Raw genomic sequence first — 22,013 nt, forward strand, 5'->3', positions numbered from 1 at the left:
AACATAATCCAGCCTGATTTTAACAGGCAGATCTTTCTGAGGGAATCACGCCATGTTAAGAAACATAAATCATCAGGCCTAAAGGTTGTATTGTTACAGAATATCAGAGTAGCATGTTCTATGCTCCGAGATATAATTTTACAGCTTTTCAAATGTAGTAGCTACCCGCCAAGAGCACGGTAAGAGCAAGAGAGGGAAGACCACACTGCTTTGAAGTTGTGTTCGTTTGCTACAGTGTGATCATCAGTGAAGACGCTCCCACGTCATTCAGAGACATGGGTCGTGTTTCAGTTCCTACGGGGCAAAAAGAAAGCGTTTGTGTGGCAGAGCTGAAATTTCACAGTAAAAGAACATCAATTGGCCCTTGGACCAGATACCGTTACGTTCCTTATTAATACAAGCCCATATTCGTTCCTTTTACAGCATTTTTGGAGCTATTATGTAATGTTCAGGATGAAAAATACAGTACCATAACAAGAATATGTATTTAAAATGTGTATAATCACTTTTGAAAAACAGCATAGAATTCAAAAATAACATGAATATGATATCAGACTTTTGCACGCCATGGTAAAAACTTAAATGTCACATAAAATAGCTTTTAGGTTATGTAAGTTTTTTTACACGTATTTCAGCAATCTGCTGTTTACTGATGCAAGTTGCGTCATCAGAATGTTGATGTCTAGAGTTCCGCTGCTCCGACATGTTGTAAGTTCAAACGCTTTTTATTGACGGCATGCATTCTAAGCCCACTTTTTAAGTGACATATAAACGTATAAAGTTACGTATCACGATACCTAAATAAACTACCATTCCCACAAATCTCTATCCTTTGCATATCCTAATAGGCTTGTTCGACTTGATGCGGCGCCGAAGATCCGACAGGCGGATGACATCGAAGTACCGCGAGAGCGATTCGAAAAACGATTAAAAAATTCGCTTTCCAGTCGCTCTCGCGGTACTTTGATGTCATCCGCCTGTCGGACCTTGCGGCGCCGCATCAAATCGAACAAGCCTAATCTCTCCACTAGCACTTTCTGTGACGTTAATAGGGCGTGAGCATTCTCGGCAAATTATCAGCGCACCCAACGCCCATTGGCGCAAATCCTCCACGTGATTCACCGCGTCCAATCAGACACTAGTCCGATGAATACATTTCCATCTTTCTAAGGTGAGTTCTAACAACGATGACGTGAATCGATGAAGTCTTGCTGTGTTTTCACCATCTGTTTGTACAGGTACAAAGTGCTTTAAAGCAAACATGACGGAATAAACAGACGTGTCAGCTTTCAACTGCGCGCCACCGCAAGGGTACCGAACCGTAGCGACTTTGAAGAGTGCTCTCCAGAGCTGGAGAATTCCCTATAAGGTTTACCAGCCAGCCAGCCAGAAATAGCGATTATTTGCGGACTGGTTTACGTAAAGATTCATCTCGAAATTTCTGGGCTACCCTTAAAGAAGACTCTCGAAAAAGACTTTACTGTAAGTGATCCGTGCTTTATTTTGAATACATACCATAACTTAGAAGTTCTGTTGCTTTTACAAACTCAACATATTCTATTTGTGTGTGACTTTTAGTAGTTTATATTAGATGGTTTGTGGTGAATTTTGAGCACTTGTGTGCATTTCCATGTGATTCCTGTGTGTGTTGAGTAGGTGCGCAGTAGTTCAGAGCGCGAGGATGAATGTGGGCACGGCGCACAGTGAAGTGAATCCAAATACGCGCGTGATGAACAGCAGGGGCATATGGCTCTCCTATGTGCTTGGCATCGGCCTGCTGCACATCATATTGCTCAGCATACCCTTCGTCAGCGTACCTGTTGTTTGGACTCTCACCAACCTCATCCACAACATGGTAAGAGTTGCTGAATGGCACGTGGACTCACGTCTAGGTGAAAGTTCATCTTGCGAGAGGATAGGGCAGTGCAGTGACGCTTTGAGATTTCATTGTGTAAATGTGGCACAATGGCTTTCTTGAAGGGGCTAAGTCAACCAACAGTCGCATTTAGACTCCCTCTGATGTTGTCTAAAAGTCCAATGACTTGTATGGAACACAGAGGGAGTTTTCTGTCAAAGCTGCGTTTTCGTTCCATACAGTTAAAGAAAGTGGACGGGGACTGGAGACAGTCAATGTTTCTATTACCTTTCATTGTATAGAAAAAGATAAGCTTTTTTTGTATTTATAGCAAGGGCAGGCTTGGAAATATATATGGAAATGAATGTGGGCGAGTAAATGATTACAGGCCATTTTTAGGTGAGCTGTTCCTTTAAGAGCTCCTTAAAACGCTGAGGCTTAAAATAATCACAATGTCATTGTTTGATGACAGTCCACCCCAGCTGCAAAACGTCTGAAACGGCAACATTTTTGCTTGCTGAATTTTGGCCCGTTTAGATGCTGACTCCAGGATCTGTAATTTCAGACTTCGTTGCCATCCTGTATCACCTTTCTTAGTCCTCCTGTTCCCCAAACGGATCAGCTCTTGCTGTTATCATTCGAGTTTCACAACGCCTGCTGATAAAGCTTTGATTAATTATGCCAAGGATCATCATGTTTTGATTTCACTGTGCTTGTCTTTTTATTGTAGTGCATGTACATCTTCCTACACACGGTCAAAGGGACGCCATTTGAAACCCCAGACCAAGGCAAGGCCCGGCTGCTGACCCACTGGGAACAGATGGACTATGGCGTCCAGTTCACCGCCTCGCGGAAGTTTCTTACCATCACCCCTATTATACTGTAAGAGTGTTTTCCTTAAAAGCGCACAGTTTTATTCTGTCTGTGATGCTTATTTGTCCTTCTGGCATTCACCACACGCATTGTGAAACACAGCTGCAGGACCACGAGCAAGAGGCAGTGATGCTCACTTCCTGTGGTGTTTGCTGGCAAGGAGAGCCGGATTTAGAAACAGTTAGTCAGTCACTCAGGACATTTGTTGTATTCTCTTCTCCTATGGTGAGGATATGTCTGTCTGCAACAATGAAGGATGAGAGAGTTTATTTAGTTTCTGTTGGAACAAAATGAAACCTTAAATTTTCCTTTTAAAATGTGAACACATTTATTTTTTCTATGATACTGTATAATATTTGATGTAATATGAAGGTAGTTTACTAAGTTTAGTACCATTCGTTGAATTATTCATTCAATCTGCAATTCTTGACCCGTTATACTTCAGTAATGCTTAAAAATGTGGGCGGGTGTTGATTTGACCCGTGGGAAACTGATTCAATGCTGATTCAAAGTTGGTGTTACCCAGTAGCCCACACGGTCTAAATAAGATAACAGAAAAAAGACAAAGACGTTTCAGAGGAAGAGCTGAGTTATTGCAGAGCCAAGTTATTTCATTTTAGGTTATAAAGACAAACTATTCTTTGTTTTTGCAATAACGTTCACTGATCCTACATATGATGTGATATTGACTTTAAATCATCTTTTTATTGGATGCATTAACAGCGTAGTGTTACAACATGGAGAAATCACATTTTGTGTTCCCATTGGATTCACATTGAAGAGACCATTTCAAAATTAAAAAATGTCATTTAATTTCAACAAAATCAACCCTCAGGAGTGACGAAGTCATCCAACAGCAATGTAAAAGACACTTACAGCATGACGACAAATGCAAACTGTCATTAAAATCGAGGTTAACTCATAAAAAGTTTTTGAATACATACAAATATCACTGTTGTGTTGCTTAAAAGTGAATGTGAGCTTGTTTTCTTTGCAGTATTTGAGGGCTGAAAAAAATACGGAGCATTTTTTCTGTTATTTTGCCCTAGTTTTCATTGAAACTATACTTTTGTTTGAAATTTGTGAGAAATATTGTTAGTAGATTACAGAATAAAACATTTACATTTAGTCATTTAGCGGACGCTTTTATCCAAAGCGACTTAGCAATAAAGGAGCAATAAACGATATGTCATACAGGAGCAATAATACAATAGGTGCCAATACAAAGTTACTGGTTTCAACAAATGTTTCAACAAAAATGATCATTTTACCTAAACTCATACCTATAAATGGCAAATTCAGAAAAACTGAAAATGTTCTTAGAAATTGTCTCTTAACTTTTTCTGCCGCTGTGTATAATATCTGCATCTTGTGTTGCTGTCTAACATCAGACTTGATCTTATCCTTGTCCTCCCCTCTACAGGTATTTCCTCACCAGTTTCTATACAAAGTATGACAGGGTCCACTTCGTCATCAACACCATTTCCCTGCTCACCGTGCTTATCCCCAAACTGCCTCAGTTCCACGGGGTGCGTCTCTTTGGGATTAATAAATACTGATGGGGCCGCAGGACCAGAAGGGGTTCCGTAACCTGTTTTATGTCCATCTGGGTGCACGTCAGCGCTCTTTGATCTTCGGCCCAAGAGGATCTGTTGTGTATGTGAGGTTGACACACAGAACCCTTTAATGACTTTCCGTGAGACTTTTATGAGAGGGGAAGTGTGGGGTTTCATTGGGTACTCTGGTGCTTTGAGCGGCCGAATAATCTGCTATGTATCACGTTTTACGATGCTCTTTGTATTACATCTGGTAAATATACAAATAGTTTTGTATCACCAGCTGATTGCAGCAGACGCTTTTGTATGTAGATGGTCTCTGGAGATGGCAGGACCCTTGTTCTACAGTGTTGAAATCGAGATATTGTGTTGCTTATCAGCATTATGTAAATCATTGGACCTGAGCGCTTGCAGTCACTTGGCAGAGATGCATTGACTGTAATGAATCCAGTTGGTCCAGATTGTCACTGTGTGCTGCTTTGTTGGACGATTTTTAGCTACAAGAACCGTAATTTCAGGTTGAGTGTGAAAAACAGCCACGGTAGCTTTAATCCAGTAGTTGGACATTGTGTCTTGCTAAGTAAGACCTATGCCAGCCCTGTATTTGAAATGCCTTACCTATAGACGCATTACAGATTTCAAACAAATCCAGTGGAGTTTTATATCATTTATACATATTTTTAAACAGAATTATACGTATGTGGGTTGTTGTGCTACATCTGTGATGTTCCAGATCTGCAGTAGTGTTTTAACCAACATTTGTCTTTCACGCAACATGAGTGTTAAGTAACAAGATGAATCTGTCAACTTGTCAACTAGACAACGGCATGTTCCTGTGCAAAGACCTTAACGTACTCTGCTGAGGAGCAGAATATTTCGGTGAAGCATCAACAAAATGTGAATGATGAGACGATCGAGTGCTTTGATGTTTACGGCCAAATAGCATGTCTCTTCATTAGAGCATCACTATAGAGACTAATGTCATGTCTGGACAGTGGATAAGCAGTCCCTGTTATTATGATGTTTTGCATGATAGTACACGTGGAGTTCTAATTATTCATACTTTGTCCTGATTTTTGTAGCAGAAAATGTTTAGCTGTTTTTTCTCAAATTGGGGAGTGTGAGGTGTTTGACTAACCCCCATAGGTACTTTTACTGAGTTGAACGATGTTCTTTGCCTTTGTGTAGCATAACATTTCATTGTCTTGTTTTTTTGTAGCAGTTTATTGTACATAAGTGGTCTCAAAGCAGTACAGGGTTGGAGCGTGATGCTTTATTTCGGCTTTTCTTCAAAGGTACAGAGGAAAAGTTATTACATAATCAAGCAAATCAATTGTGGTCTGTATTTCAGTACAAAATGTATAGCACATAGTTAGTATTTGTAAATGATATTAATTAATTCTGTATATTTTTCATTACATGTGTCTTAATTATTGACATTATCAGTGTTTAAAATATTTGTTTTTTACAATAATGGAAACGGTATTGTTATATGTTTGGATTAAGGAGAATTTTGGATCCAGTGGCATACCTGGCATATCTGATCCGGGTAGTCCACAACTAAAAAGGTGCTTACACTGTTTTTTCACATGTATTGCACCGAATGAGAATTTGGACCATGATAATCTGATGGGTTGAGTATAATAGTTCATATAGTTGCTATTATAAACTGGTGTAAGGATGTCAGAGCATTTGCTTCTGTGGAACTGCTTCTGTTGATGCAGCAAAGCCTCTTGGACAACTCTTTGAGTTTCCTTTTGTGATTTGTGATAGCGATTTGTTGTGATTGAAGTGACTCCCAACACGATTTGTCATGATCTGGGATAACGTCCACTCATTATTTCATGTGAAACACAGGATGTATGAAAACCTTTAATGATGTTTAATGTTTTTGTCGATGTGTAGTGTTGTCACATTTTGACCCAGGGATATGTTTTTTAAGTTTTTTTTAGACATGATAAAGATATTACAAGTGCAGTATTTGCATTAAGGGAGAGGTTTAACAAATCTAGAAGAATTCAAAATCATCTCGCCCCATGAAAGTGATGTTTGTCGGTATGCTCTTGTTGTTGCACAAATAAGAAAATTCACAGGCATCTGGGTCAGAGCCTGATCTGGGTGGCCGAAGCACCAGTATTGCAACGTGATCCAGAGTCACGTTCTCTGGACTGTTACCCAAAGCCAGCAACTTTTTAAACATTGACTGGGTGAAAGTCAGTCAGAATCGGTGAGAGTGAGGCCTCATGTATCAGTCTGACTTCTCCATTACTAGCCACAGCTCGTGTAAGCTGTCTATCTGCCTGTCGACAGGTCTCTACACACCTCCCCTCAGTGAGCGTATCGATCCCCATCGCGGGGCGTTTCCTTCCTCCTGCACACTCATCTCGCTGTGGTTTACCTGATCTTGTTCACTGTGCAGATGTTGCCTGGGTTTTGCTTTTTTAATATCGTAAACCGCAGTGTTGCTACACCCGTTTCACACTGCCTGCAAAACCATGCATTTAGTTATGTGGTGACACATTATGCCTACATAACAGGTTATAGACAGTATTCATGCTACTCATGAATATATGGGTGCAATTGTTTTATTTATTTAGGGCTTTTGTGAAGTAGCTTCAAACCTGTTGAAAGATGTTTGTCCGCCTTGTTACATGTTATTCACACATAGGTTGGGAAAATATGTTTCCCCATAATAACACAGACCTTGAAAAGATTTCTACAGATTTATATTTAATATGTGATGTGTATTGCATGAAGGGCTATAGTGCCAGGGACTCGACGTTGAAATATTTTTTAGAGTCACCTGAATATTTAGCACTTTTGAAAATGTATTTTAATTTACTGAAAGAAACTATTTTTTACACATTATTTTCGTTAGACAGACACGTATACATGCATATATATATATATATATATATAAATATATATGCTTTATGTGTTAGGCTTGGATGTGATGCTCACAGCTGTTTGTGTGATTAGCGATATATCTTATGCTTTACAATACACAGTAACATATGTTTGTCTGGCTTAACTGAAAGTTTGATTTGTACTTGTAGGTGAACAACTATTATAAATTGCCTGACCAAAAATCGTTTTAATGATATGTTTGTGTGATCTTTAAAATAAAAGTTATTCTAAAAGCGAAAGCTTTTGGTCTTTGGAACACCGGACTGACGTGCTTAAAACGGCAATTTCATTTGATGACCACTAGGTGTCAGCGCAGTGCCTGAAATAAAATGTTGCTTGTCGAGTATAATGTGGCGTTGACAAATGGTAATAACTATTCATTGTAGATTTTGGTTGCCATAGAATGAACTCAGCAGGCATTCATAAGATTATTATGGCCCTGACTTTACTGACCATGAATAGCAGGATTCAGGAAACAAGCAGGATGTTTCTTCTTTTGGCAGCGTTCACGCACTATATCGCATTTTCATTGATAATATAATTATTGCGTCCTGTGCTGCCTTTGATAATGTGACTACTTTGAAGGCCACTGCGTCATACCATCCAATCATTTTTCCCCCAAAACAATCCTACGCTTTAGTAAATACTGTGTGTATTGGGCAGCAGGGGGCAGTACGTGCTACACATTGATGGTAATTCAAAATGGCATTTGCCACCTAAAAATAGAATTGGCGCGGGATGAAGGCGTTTCATTTATTTTATTAGAGTCCAGGATGCATTTAACTAAGTTTGGTGCGTTTAATTAATTGTGGGGTTGGGGCTAGTGCTTTGAACTGCCATTGATATCTTGTCACCTTGGTTTACTCCTGAAGTTTGACATTTTCTCAAGGTTAAAATGGCAGTGTTTGTGACTTCTCATCTGAAAAATTGGCTGTCTTTCGCCACCCACAGCTTTTTTTCAGTCTTGTATTCTCTCTCTCTCTCTCTCTCTCTCTCTCTCTCTCTCTCCCTCTCTCTCTCTCTCCCTCTCTCTCTCTTCTCTCTCCTCTCTCCTCTCTGTGTGTCAGGTTCCACCCATCAGTTCAGTCAGCTGAATGAGAACATGGTTGAAATCTGTGCAGTGGGAGTACACAGGGAACCCCATGGGTTTTAAAATATTTTCGACTTCACTCTGCAACACATTTGATGTCGCTTCTCTTCCTACGGAAACGGGAGGAAGGGACCGGCTTTGAAAGGAAGCACGTGGTTGTTAAAAATCCAATTTCAAAGTGCAGGATGTGAAATATAAATGCCCCGTGGTGCTTGTGTGTTTCTTCTGAAACCAAACCTTGGTGAGTGGGATTACGTTTACACATATTTAAATAACCCAACAAATGAGGGCTGTTAGGAGTGTGCAAGTCTCCTCTCCCAGTGTGCAAGAGCTCGGACATCTCATGTCCCATTTCCCAAACAGCAGATGCACTGGAGGCGAGGTTGCAAAGGATTGTGGGTATAAATAAAGTTGTCCCTGATTAGGTGCATTAAACAGGAATGCTTGATCCCTCCAGGATCTGTAAAGGATAAATGCTGCTTTAAAAGGAAGCCTAGCTCTGTGTTTTCTTTTAAGTGGGAAAGCATGCATGGATGGAAAGGACACCCAACAAAGAAGTTGCTTTCAATAATTTACTGCTTTGCTTTTCTCATTGAACACCATTTTCCTCAATACACGAATCAGATTATTTAATTTGAACCTGTTTTCAAATTTATGCTGAAATTTATAACTGCACTGGCCACATTTTACCTCAGGCTCGCCACAGAGAAAGCATCGGCAGATGATGACCAAGATGAATATGTTTAATATCTGAGGGATGTCATGGGCATGAACATTAAAGTTTACTTTTAATAACTAAATATTAAGAGACATTAATCTTGTCATGTATGAATATTCAAAACTAATTAGATTTTCTTTATAGTTTATAGTATCTCTGGATTTCCAGATGTGCATTCATTGAAATTTATCACAGGACTTCAGAATGCCCCATTTACTAGAGCTATAATCACCACACATACAACCCTTTGTGAGAATGAAGTCTTTAAGCACACATTAGGGGCAAATTACCATCTCGAGCATGAGAGATTAGCAACTCGAATGCTTTATCAGACACTTACGAGGCAGTTGAGAATAACTTTGATATGTATAATGAGCCGCTGCCCTTTAAAGCAACCAAGGCAACGTCTGCTTCAAATCATTAGCACACGCTGTATGCTGTTAAGAGAAAATAATAATACTGTTAAAGGGATAGTTCACCCAGAAATACAAATGATGTCATCATTTATTTGGTCTCATGCCATTCAAAACATGACTCTTTTTATGGAAGAAGATATTTTGAAAAATGTCTCTCTTTTGTCAATAAGGGAAGGGGGCCAATAATGTTTGGTACTAAAAATAATTAATGTGGCAAATATCACAAAAATATACAATAATTTTAATTTAATAAAATATTTTAAAATCATTTAACTGATTTTTTCAGTGGAAAATATTTTAAAAAATTGATTAAAAATCCAATAGTTGATCTCTCTAAAATTTACATATTTACATTATTTAAATTTATTTAATGAAAATACTGTATAAGTATTTAATTGACAAATTATATTTTTAATGTACACTTCATATTTTTGGTGAATTCTAATATATACAGTATTTTGAGTGTAGCGTTCTTCAAAATATCTTCCTTGTGTTCTGCAGAAAAAAGTCATGCAGGTTTGGAATGACATGAGGGTGACTAAATGATGAAGGAACCATCATTTTTAAAGATTTCTATTAAATATTCAGTTAGCACTCTTGGCTTACGGAAGTGATTTGTGAGACGATTCTGGGGGACATGAAGCTCATGATCTCATTTATCTATGCCACACTGAAACCTGGAGATCACAAGGTTTTTTCTTATTGGGGTTAACACGGCTCTTTGAATGCCCTTCATGCCTTTCCATTCACACATTAGAGAATTTCATTACTTAATCTCCATGGTGGCATATGAAAAGATGATATATGTGGTACTGGGAGACACACAGGATGAATAAAGTATAGCAATGAGTTAAAAAGGGCAGTCTCAAGAGAAGTAGCCCATCACGCTCACAGCCGATGTGCATAGGATTATTCAATATGTTTTCATTTCTATGCACCACTGACATACTGATTTCATGCTTAAAGGGATAGCTCACCCAAAAATGAAAATTCTGTCATCATTTACTCATCCTCAGGTTGTTCTAAACCTGCATAAATTTCTTTGTTCTGCTAAACACAAATGAAGATATTTGAAAGAATGTCAGTAGCCAAACAGATCTCATCCCTCATTTACTGCCATAGTAGGGAAAATAAATACTATGCCAGTAAATGAGGGATGAGATCTGTTTGGTTACTGACATTCTTCCAAATATCTTCCTTTGTCTTCAGCAGAACAAAGAAATTTATACTGGTTTTGAACAACCTGAGGGTGAGTAAATGATGACAGAATTTACATTTTTGGGTGTCTTAGAGGACGAAGCCACAGAGAATTAATCTTATTCTTGCTTGTCCCTTTTACATCTACACTACATGTAGCTTTCATTTTCTTATTTACTGTAGATAGCAGTATGCAAAAATAAATTCGCTGAATCGTTTTTGTTGTCATTTTTGACTAATCCAAGCAATGTTGACCGTCATATGAGTTTTCATATCACATACTGTATGTGTTTTGTCCTCAATGTCACCTGTACTCTGTGCTAAGTTACCACATGAAGCTCGCAGATATGATTTGATTTATGCGAGAATTGTCATGCTAAAGTCACACGACAGTTGCTCCAAATACCAGATTTGCTGCAGATGGTCCCCAATATAGAAAGCAAAAGAGTATTTGCTTAGGACAGCCATCTACAAACACAGCCTGTTACTCAAATCTGCTTAAAGACTTTCACCTGTTTGAACCCAACCACCTCAGATGTGCTGATAGCTGTGCATTAGTTGTCTCTGTCTGTCTGTGTGTGTGTGTGTGTGTGTGTGTGTGTGCGTGCGTGTGCGCGTGTGTGCGTGCGTGTGTGTGTGTGTGTGTGTGCATCAGTGGAATAGATAGACAGGCAGGTCTGTCGGTCACATCTTGTTAAGCAGGAGAAATATTCTGTCTCCGCTTGTGGATGACTAATATGCATAGGTCCAGCTAGGCTCTCAATTTGTATAATTTGTTGCTAATGGCTGTTGTAAAACTGTGGAAGACCTAATGGTGCATTACATAGTTTATCAAAAACAACGGGTCTGATGCGCCTATATTGTTGTGATTGGCTGATGATACTGGTGGAAACAGATACATTACTTACAAAGCAATTCATCTACCTGGAAATAACCCCTAAGTGTCAGATACAAATCAAAATGAACTTTAAGATATGTTCTGTGAGTTGGCTAAATGGAATAATGAACTAATGAGCTAAATGGAACCAAAATGGTTCTTCCATGGCATCACTGTGAAGAACCTTTTGTACCGTTTTTATTTTAAGAGTATACTGTATTTATTTATTGTAGGTCTTTGTGTTATTCATGCTGGATGATATAGTTAATGCTTTCTTTGCCACGAAACTAAATAAATATAAACATCAAATGAAACCGAACCATGATTTTTCAAGTCAAATGCAGACAGACAATTTAGAAGTCCAACACACTCCACTGAGGGAAACCAAGCTTTGTGCTACTTAGTCGAGCTGTGCTTATTGCGTGATGGAGTCCAATACCAGATTTAAACCTCCACAGCACCGGCTCTGCGTCACAAGAGAGACCGTCACCGTCTGTTCTCCTTACATGCATTACCCTGACAATCAGCATTCACAGTCCCACTAGTGATAATTTACAGTAGTTTGCTGAGGAGAATGGATAGCTCATATTAAAGACTGAGAAGAGGAACTGTGTGTGCGTTTGTGCATGTGTGTGAGACTTTAGATGGGCTCTTTGTTCATTTGCTTTGGAGGGCACCTGCCTCGAGAGAGACGTGCTTTTCAATGAGTGCTGCAAAGTAATGTTCATAGAAGCATGCATCGATTAGCTGTTCACGCAGAATTGTTCCTCATCTTCAGACCCGTTAACCTTCCTGTCTTCATATAAGTGCCTGACATGCATTGCCCATCTATTGGTCATGAGTCTGGCTGGCAGACTCATGTCGTATATTTTAAAAGCTTGTGAGGTTTTTTAGAGGGTGCTGTCGAATTTAAAATGTTGTACTCTAAAGATAAATTATGTGGAGTGAAAGAATTAGAGGAATCTTAATGTTTGGTTTTATTAGGTTTAACAAAGTTCATTCTGTTCCTAGAAAAGAAGCTCCCTGTTCCTGTCTTATTTTATGTTCATGGAAAGTGATCAGTCATTTTTATAAGTTGTCTGGTGAATTTCATATTTGTGTGAGGATTTAATCTTATGTCTAACCGTGGTCTTGTGGTTCAGAAGAAACCTGGTCCATGGGATCTTACCAGAGGTCTATCGCTTTTGATGTGTGTTTGAAAAATATGGGGATAAAAAACGAATCAGAATTGCTTAAGTATTTCAAGTCTATATCTGCATTTTATACAACGTCATCATTTGTAGTAGTAGCCAAAAGTGATGTCCAAACATATATTTGCGCACTATTTGCTCACTATACGATAATGCAATAGTAATAGTTGTCTTTGCCCAACCATCAGAGGAAACAACCCAGCAGTGTGTTCTGTCCAATATTTACCCAGCACTTTTTAGAGTGTATGTGTTTACGAATAAATGAATAAATAAACAAAATAAAAAGCAACATACAGCATTTCAGGAAATAATGGTTTTGTAATATACAAAAAGACTTAAAAACAAAATGTATAGGAAATAAAGAATTATTGTTTATTATGTTTATTAGTTATGCTTCAAAAACTGAACAACATGCATGCTACATTTCTAATACATATTATTTAATATGTTTGAATAGAGGACTAAAAGGAATAAAATATTTATTTTGATTTTGTGAATTTGATACATTTTAATTAACCCAGTTAACTCAGTTCCAACTCAGTTAGTGTGCAATCTGCATTTGAAACCTGAATTAAATATAGGTGCAATTTAAGCACTGAATCCACAAGATATTCCACAATTACTGGCAGATCTTAAAACAGTTATGACAGATATCACAACCTTGACTTGCCTTCCCCTCACACTGATTGCTGCCTCAAGGTGTTTTTGGTCCTTATTTGCATAAAGCTCAGCATTTGTCATATTCACCACTTTCAGCATCGCTGTCAGTCCCACAATGCCCTGGGAGAGCCTACCATAGAGAATGAATAGGAAAGATAGTCGTGCTCTGCTCATTCCGTGCCACTCATGTTTACCATCAGTTTATATACCTTGAATATCCATCCAGTCAGATTTCAAACTTTTTTCAGTAACAGTTCAAACTAGACTTGAAAGTATTTTATTGAACAGTATTAGTTCAGTGATGTAAAAACACCTAAAACAATAGGAGTGACAGATCATTGAGTTTTTGTGATATGACAGTACAGTACAGTACAATGTCTTCACTGTCAGAGTTTTGGATGTGTCATAATTTTCAAACAGAGAACCCACTGAAATAACAAAGCAGCAAATAACAAAACAAAACTTGACCTAAACCAAAAGACCCACGATGGGACAAAAACAGGAAAATAATAACACCTAAAGATTGACAAAAAACTCTTAAACAAAACACTTCCCACGAGGGGGCAAAAACATGAAAAACAAAAACTAGAATTAATCATTCACTGCTTACGAACTGGCAAGCCAGGAACAGGGCAGACTGAGACACAGGGTAGACACCAGAGACATCGAAGGAACAAACCAGCACAGGACAGCAAACACAAGGGCATTAAATAGGGAAAACTAATGAGGGATAATTACAATGGGCAGATGTGGGGAATGAAACACTAACGGGAAGATACACAGGGAAACGAGGAGGCGGGGCCAGGAGACGAGACAGGAGAGCACATGGCACTAAACAACAACAAAACAATGGCCATGTGCTTCCACACAGAACACAACAAGCTCAAAAGACATGGTAGGCTACTGTTACAACCCTGTCCACAAAACTAGAAAATACCTGACAAGGAGGACAGGATCATGACAGGATGATGCTGGTCATGTTGTGAAGGGTTTTTGCTGGGCCTTGGGGACGTGAGGTATTGTTACAGAAAGCCGCAGCACAAAGACAACGCTCAAATTCAATAAATACTTAACATAAATGATTAATCAAACAGATGAAAGTTTCTCCCGAGAGATCTCAGGGCTTGATTAGTCTTTAGTGACCTCAGTTGTCATGATGGATTTAGGTCTTTTAAATGGATTGAAAATGAGTGCGGCGACTCCCTCGGTGATTCATAACATTTTTAGCAAATTGCTTTCAGCTCTGCAAATGGTTCTGATTTGCTGGCACTGTACAGAAAAATACAGTCATTCTGTATTTAAAATCAAGGGTGCTAAGAGCTAAAGAGAGAAAACAGGATTTATTTTTCTGAAAAAAAAACATTGTCTGCACACTTCTAGGTTGTTAGTGTTTGCTAAGCTGTTGCTAAGGTATGCTTAAGACCCGTTCACACCAAAAACTATATCAAGTGATCCCAACAAAATTGTTTCAGAAATGGGGATCTACTAGGGAGGATTAAACCGATTAAACTTATTTAAAATGGTTTGTTTAATTTGTGTTTTAAAATATAGTTTAATTGAACAATAAAATTGTAATTTAAAAAATCATTTTAAATTTAAAAATAAATAGATACATTTAAAACAGTTGATATAATTCATGCTTTAAAACGTAAAAAAATTAAACAATAAAAGTTAATTAATAAATTAATTTAAATGCGCATTTTAAATTGCTTTTTAAAAAAGCATTTGCCAAATACTTTTCTCTCTCGAGTTGCCAATTGCTTTTCTTTGTCATTTTGCCAAATGCTTTTCTTTATCCATTTGTCAATCAAGTTAACAAATGCAATTGGACAGTACACGTGGGGGCAGCTAATCAGCTTTCAGCTCAGTTTTAGGATACACCCCCTCTCCCACCTGTAATACGAAGTAAATGTAAGACGGAATTTCATTAGACAGCAAGCAAGAAAGACCTACTGCCATTAAAATAGTAACGTTATACCTTGCGCGCCATACATAACATGGCTTTGAATAGCATGTTCAGGTGTGTATTATCAGGGTTATGCCTTCAAATGGAACATATAGTGCTCCTAGTGATGTCCACTTCGCAAGGCACTTACGGATTTATTAAGCAAGGTGGATAAGAGAAATATACAAAATATGTAGAGCCGGGGGTCGTGAGGACCAGGATTAGGAACCACTGTTATCAGGGAACGCTACCACCGGTGTGTGTGCCCCTATAAAACAAGATGTGCAGCACAAGTAGCTCATTCTCCTTCACAACTCCTTCCTGGTGGAACATTCTTCCTAACTCAGTCCGGTCAACCACATCTCTCACAACATTAAAAAAACTACTTAAAACACATCTCTTATGTGAATACTTGACAGACAAACGATAAAAAGAAAAAAACACTAACCCTCTCTCTTTCTCTCAACAGGTATTGGTCTAGTTTCGCGTAGCCAGGCAAATGGAACTTATCACTGCTTTCTTTGGCCAAGGCCCACCCAAGAGGCCATATGACTGACAGGTAAAGCAACCATTCAGGTTTCGTTTTGTGCCGTGTCATGTTTAGAGGTGTGGTAATGTCCCCACAACAACAGACCGGTGTGCAACAAGTCAATCATAGAAAAAACAGCATTGAAAATCAAAGACGACGGAGAACAAGCAGCAAGCTGTTGGCAAGCTTTATGAGTTTGGCGATCTGCACGTCTTGCCGAAGTGTACTAATGAAATACAGTGACGCTTCCAAAGAAGTTCTCTTTCATCATCTCGTGTTCGAGATCCACCAATGGGAAGGTCATCCGTACCTGACCTCTGCAGAAGCATCTAATTACACCAAGTCTGGCTAGACAGACAGAAGCACGCAGTCAATGCCAGGTAAGGCCCCACTCCTTACCTGAGAGCATATAAAGTCTGCCTGTGCTGCTATTCTCCAGTTGACATTCGCTTCTCGCAATCTCTGCTTAACACAGTTCGGTTGGATTTTCGCTGCTCACTGTGTGTCTTCAGGAGGACATATCGTCTGATCAGCCTCCGCCAGACGTGACAGTCGTCTATTCAGCCAGGTTAGCTGTGTTTTTTGCATCCTGAGCCGCCCACACTCGTGCATTTTTTCACCTGCTCCCCCTTTCCTTTCCAAGGCTGCCCACCATGGACGTTAACGAGTTTTTCGCCGTTATGTCGCTCTCTAAATCTGCTGCTACTTCCGCGAACAGCTCATCACGGGCCTGCCTGGCCGCATGCAGGGCTCTCATCGCCGCTAAGGACTCTCATGAGTTCTGCGTGGTCTGCTTGGGCCTCAAACATGCAGAAGAGGCTTTGGAGAACTCGGAGCATTGCAGCCATTGCCTTATGCTGCCGAAAAAGCTCCTGAGGCGTCGACTCAAAGTTTCCGCTACGCAGTGTATCGAGCTCGGCCTTTCTGACTCGGATGGGGGACACGGTGATGGCGATGCGCCTCTGGGGGCCTCCCGGGGCACGACATCGCTTAATTGGGCTGACCTGCCTAATCCTGCGTTCCCCGAAGAGGATATTTTCGCGGGCAACCTCCTGTTCACGACGAACCAGCTGGGTCCGGCGATGAAGACGACGCGGGCCTTCTTGGGGTCTCAGAGGACGAGGAAGCCAATCCCGCTCTCTGGTGTTCCCCAGGTTAACCCAGCCGCGGCCGTACCACAGTCCATCCTCCTGGAGCAGCCGCTCGCCTTAACATTGAGTGGCCGGCTCCGCAGAGTGCCACCGACCAGGAGAGGGATATGTATAATGGGAAAGTGCAGGGACCCCAGCCCGAGAAAACAACTCTTCCCCGTCCTACCAGCGTGCACGAAGCACATGAGGCACTACTGGAGCGACCCGCTGAATCTCAAACACGGTCTCGCGGGTCTGGAGGTCAAAGGCATTGCAACTCTCGGCTTGGGTGATCCCCTGTTGTCGAGCCGTCGATCGCCAGGCATCTTAATCCCGTCCAGGGCGGGCTGCTCCGCCCCCCCGAAGCCGGTCTTGCCTGGCAAAATGGACCGTTTTTATGCCTCCGTTCATCAGGCCGCTTATAATGTGTAAACCTCACTCCTCGAGCTCAAGAGGCGCTCTAGCGACCAGTGTTGGGGGTAACGCGTTACAAGTAACGTGCGTTATGTAATAAGAGTACTTTTTAAGTAACAAGTAATGTAAGGCAGTTACTTTCTAAATTTACATATCGATACTCGAGTTACTTTGTTTTTCAAGTAACTCGAGTTACTTTTCAGTCTAATCATTGATTTATATGAACATTTTTTTAACTGCAGAAGTGAAATTCTGAATTCATGCTTGCGCAGAAATAGTCGCTAGTCAGACATAGGCAGTGTTGCCATGTCTGCAGTGCTGCAGTGTTCCGGCTTCGATTTTGTTACGCAAATCTGGCAACCGTTGACACAGCGATGGGAGGCCAGAGCTCAGATGCGGAGCTATAGTGTGGCCGCACTCGCCACCATGGACAAAATGCCTGCAAATGCCGGTCATGCTCAATAGATAATTTTCAGATCGTGAAATTAGTGCGAGTCACGAGTCGCAACAGCAAGCAATTGTCCTGCAAATGCCAGTTATGTTTGGAAGATAACTTTCAGATTGTGAAATTAGCGCAAGTCATGACACGCAACAGCAATCAATGGTCTCATGCCTCGTGAATGTAAAGATAAGCTGTGTTCGACTGTTTGTGGCGCCACACGCTCAGACAGATATGCAGATTTAAATGGGCATGGTCACTGTTAGAAGAAGGGTTGGGGAGTGGGCGGAGCACGGGAGAAAGAGAGGAAACAACTGTCATCTGTTAGTCTCCTCACCAAATACCAGCATATACAACATAATATGTTAAATGTAATTTTCCCCTCAAAATAATATTATATAATATTAGTAATATATTATATGTTAGATTAATTATAATTTCGTATAACACTATCGAGTTGTTTTGGCTCAACAAAGTGCTCAGCAATGCAAAGAGGATCTGTCATATCGCTTATATATTACTTAAAAAAAACAACAACAACAAAAAAAACACCCATATTTGCAGGCCCAAAATCCTCCTTTTCCCACACAGTGTTATACGACTGGAAACTACTCTGCCGTCCCAAAAGCTCACCGGCGCCATCTTGTGCAACTAGCCGCGCTGTCAAAACACAATAAATATGGAGAGTGACACCGAAGTTAGCAGTGTCAACAGTAGGCAGAGCTCTGATGAGGTGGAGGACTACTGGTGAGGAAATATTTGAAATGTGTGTTTTAAAGAAAATAAAGGTGTGTTATAGGCTATATAGGAATGTTAAATGCATTACAGTGTTAAACACTAAAGAACAGCAAAGTCTGGAAAAGCGTGAGCACCAGTTAGGTGAGAAAAAGTAATGCAAAAGTAACGCAAAAGTACTTTTAGTTACTTTCCATAAAAAGTACCCAAGTGTAACGTATTTAGTTACCTTTTTATAGAGTAACTCAATATTGTAACTAGTTACTTTTAGAAGTAACTTTCCCCAACACTGCTAGCGACAGACGCTAGAGGCTGTGGTCTTTAGCCTCCTCGTTAGAACGCCCGACTCCCATGCCGGATCGACCCTGTTCGACCCAATGCCATTACAGCACTAAGAAGAGCCAGGATATTATTAATTTTAAACTGACTCAGATTGTGTTGAGCCAAAGAAAGAAAGTCATATACCTCTACACCTACAGGATGGCATGAGGATGAATAAGTTATTACTTAAATAAAAAAAAATGCGTGAACTATTTCTTTAGTCTTGGTGATTGTTTGCTGTTTTATTGTTTGTTTATCCAGTTGCTTAGAAAAGTAAGTGCTAGTTTGCCTTAAACAATAGAGTTTGGTATATCAGTCATATATGTAGGCTATGAGATACGTACTGTACCAAGGTTTATCCTGGGAGAGAAGAAAAACTTTTAACATTGAAAAAGTTATACATCACCTTAAAGCTAAGATAATTTTATTCATTAGCATTTTATCTGATTCTGACTCACACGTGTGCATTTTATTCATAGCCTCTTACCCAGAACCTTATGTGCACGCTGTGTCAGAGTGCCTCATGAATGCTGCATTAGGTACAAAGTCATATTTGATCAAAGCTTTATCTTTGCCCACAGTAACAAGCCACCTAATCCGCAAAATGAATATCCGCAATGTAATTTTCAACTCAGGTAATCTCTAATGTTTCGTTGCATTTATGGAAAGGTAATCAGCAGTATAGCCTCCTCGATTTATGTACATTGAAGACTTTCATGTCTGTGTAACTAGCTTTGTAGTTTATTTGGATCCTGGATAATTTCTGTTCCACTAGCATCTCCAAAAATGATTTAGTTTCTTGAACACTCCTTGTTTATGCTTTTCATGGAAATCAACCTACAAATGTGACCCTGGATCACAAAACCAGTCTAAAGTAGCACGGGAACATTTTTAGTAAAAGACAAAAATACATTGTGTGGGTCAAAATTATTGATTTTTCTTTTATGTCAAAAATCATTAGGATATTAAGTAAAGATCATGTTCCGTGAAGATATTTTGTAAATTTCCTACCTTAAATATATAAAAACTTTATTTTTGTGAGTGGATGGTCTGCCACAGTGCCCCTGATTAACAACTTCAAAGGCAATTTTCTCAATATTTTGATTTTTTTGCACTCTCAGATTCCAGAGTTTTAAACGGTTGTATCTCAGCCAGATATTGTCCTATTCTAACAACTCATATATCTATAGAAAGTTTATTTATTCAGCTTTCAGATTATGTAAAAATCTCAATTTCGAAAAATTGACCCATAAGACTGGTTTTGTTGTCCAAGGTCACAAATGGTTTACTCTGCATATTACATGGGAATCGGAGAACACATTGTAACATAAAACATGACACAGTTGAACTGTGAATGCATTTTTTGTCTCTTTCTCTTTGCTGCATCTAGTTTGCTTTCTCCTGCTTTTTCTGTTAGTTTTTTTCCAGCAACAACCTTTACATATTCCTGCTTGTCCTGTCTACTCTTCAGTTGCTAATACACCCTATGTTGAGCCATCCATCGCTCATTTTTATTTACTGTCTTACATCATGAGGACACAGCACTTTTCTGCGTCATGTCCTTGCAGGTGGAACGTGGTGGTGGGGGGGGGTGGTTTGAGGGGAGTGTCTGGTTGAGAGCCACAATGGTCTCTGCAATATCAGCCATGATTCATATTAATGCTTTAAATGGCCCCCTCTAGATTTCCCCTTCTATTTCTGGCAGTCACATATAATGGCACTGATGTGCAGAAGTTACAGAGCATGTTCAGAAAAAAAAATTCTCTCCAATGTCCATTTATGACATGTAATATAATGTTTATTTTCAGGCAGGAAAGCAGTCAATCATAATTCAGAATTTTATGACCATTTTACACCCTCTTTCACAGTGAAATTGAAATTTACTACTCAAATTTTTTATGGAATTTTATAGTGGTTTTTTATTTACTTTTCTGTGCGCTTTATTTTATTTTTTTAATTCATGTGACCTCGTAATCAAAAATGTTAACCTCTCTTCACTTCCTGTCAATTCCTTCAATGACCCTGTCTCAAATGGCGCACTCCGGCTTTGTGGACCTCCTCCGAGTCCACACTTGGTGACGTCAGGAAGTGCAGACCTATAGGGCACTAGGCACGAGTCCACAAGGGTACATGGGAGTGCATTTTGGGACAGACTTGAGGTCATCACGCCGGAAAGAGCAAGCGGTGCTTTCTAATCACTCTCGCGGTACTTTGTTGTCATTCGCTGATCAGTCTGCGCAGCGCCGCGTGAAGTCGACCACACTTGTTTTTATTTGGGACAGGAGCTGCCGGTTTTTATTGTTTTGTATTTCATATGTTGATATGCCACCCGAGCATTATGCAATAGATACTTATGTTTGTAATGCATTCATTTGGCATGACGTAAATGCAACTGCTTATGTATATTTATTTATTTGTATACATTCTTCTGTATACACTTCTTAATATGCATAAATGTTGTATTTTAATATTTCTCTATAATACAGAAGCTGTGTTGTTTAGCTTTACAGAGCCCAGAGACAACTAGATATAAATCTACAACAAAACATGGCTTATTACCTTAAGTAAGAAAATGCACTGCATTAAACGTTTTTATTTTTGAATAGCTGGCTTAAAGCAACAACGAGCAACTTTTTGACCTTAAAATAATGTCTCTAAAATTATTTTAGTGGTAGGTCAACTTTTAACTGGACGAATTTTACTGCCGTTGCTACCTGAGCAGCCTCCTATCGGCTGAAATTGCACTTGTAACTTTGGTGTTCGGGCCGGTACAAGCCCCGCCTATCCCCTGCTCTACGGCATACGTCACGTTTTACTCGTAACCTGGGAGAAGTTAGCCAACAGCAGAGCTAACAGTAAGACGAAACGAACCAAAACATCACCATGGCAGAGCCAGCCAAAAAACCAAAGAGGGTTTTGTCGGAGGAAGCAAAGAAAAAAAAGCGAGAGAGTGATCAGACATGAGGCCGGACACGAATCAATATCGGACGGGCTTACACTTGGTGGCGAGAGCAGCAAGAGGCAACGGGTTGCAAAACGGATGCAGACCTAGCGGTCCGGCTCCTGGATTTGTATGTGTTATTTGTACATTTTTTGTTACTGTCCTGTACTTCTGAACGTATTTGTTATTAGTCTGTGTCATTGGCACAACACCGGTTCGC

The 22,013-nt window shown here is 39.7% G+C and overlaps 2 protein-coding genes across 2 annotated transcripts; both read left to right on the forward strand.

Moving 5' to 3' along the window:
- The first annotated feature begins 1,159 nt into the window (after positions 1 to 1,159).
- ormdl3 (ORMDL sphingolipid biosynthesis regulator 3) lies at positions 1,160 to 7,175 on the forward strand. Its single transcript, XM_057358174.1, has 4 exons — positions 1,160 to 1,482; positions 1,657 to 1,855; positions 2,586 to 2,737; positions 4,152 to 7,175. The coding sequence occupies exons 2-4, from the start codon at positions 1,682 to 1,684 to the stop codon at positions 4,285 to 4,287; spliced, it is 462 nt and encodes a 153-aa protein (XP_057214157.1). The 5' UTR covers positions 1,160 to 1,482; positions 1,657 to 1,681; the 3' UTR covers positions 4,288 to 7,175.
- An 8,997-nt stretch (positions 7,176 to 16,172) lies between these two features.
- Positions 16,173 to 20,400, forward strand: LOC130568924 (uncharacterized). Its single transcript, XM_057358175.1, has 3 exons — positions 16,173 to 16,193; positions 16,289 to 16,381; positions 16,457 to 20,400. The coding sequence occupies exon 3, from the start codon at positions 16,467 to 16,469 to the stop codon at positions 17,373 to 17,375; it is 909 nt and encodes a 302-aa protein (XP_057214158.1). The 5' UTR covers positions 16,173 to 16,193; positions 16,289 to 16,381; positions 16,457 to 16,466; the 3' UTR covers positions 17,376 to 20,400.
- Positions 20,401 to 22,013: the final 1,613 nt, after the last annotated feature.

Source organism: Triplophysa rosa, linkage group LG18, assembly GCF_024868665.1.
Source record: "Triplophysa rosa linkage group LG18, Trosa_1v2, whole genome shotgun sequence".
In the NCBI taxonomy this organism is placed as follows: domain Eukaryota; kingdom Metazoa; phylum Chordata; class Actinopteri; order Cypriniformes; family Nemacheilidae; genus Triplophysa; species Triplophysa rosa.

What these genes read in the sequence shown, in the direction of transcription:
- ormdl3 (XM_057358174.1), top strand. Translation starts at nt 1,682, where the DNA reads ATGAATGTGGGCACGGCGCACAGTGAAGTGAATCCAAATACGCGCGTG. An exon ending in CCAACCTCATCCACAACATG is followed by an intron (nt 1,856 to 2,585) that starts GTAAGAGTTGCT and finishes TTTTTATTGTAG; the next exon opens with TGCATGTACATCTTCCTACA. An exon ending in ACCATCACCCCTATTATACT is followed by an intron (nt 2,738 to 4,151) that starts GTAAGAGTGTTT and finishes TCCCCTCTACAG; the next exon opens with GTATTTCCTCACCAGTTTCT.
- LOC130568924 (XM_057358175.1), top strand. Translation starts at nt 16,467, where the DNA reads ATGGACGTTAACGAGTTTTTCGCCGTTATGTCGCTCTCTAAATCTGCT.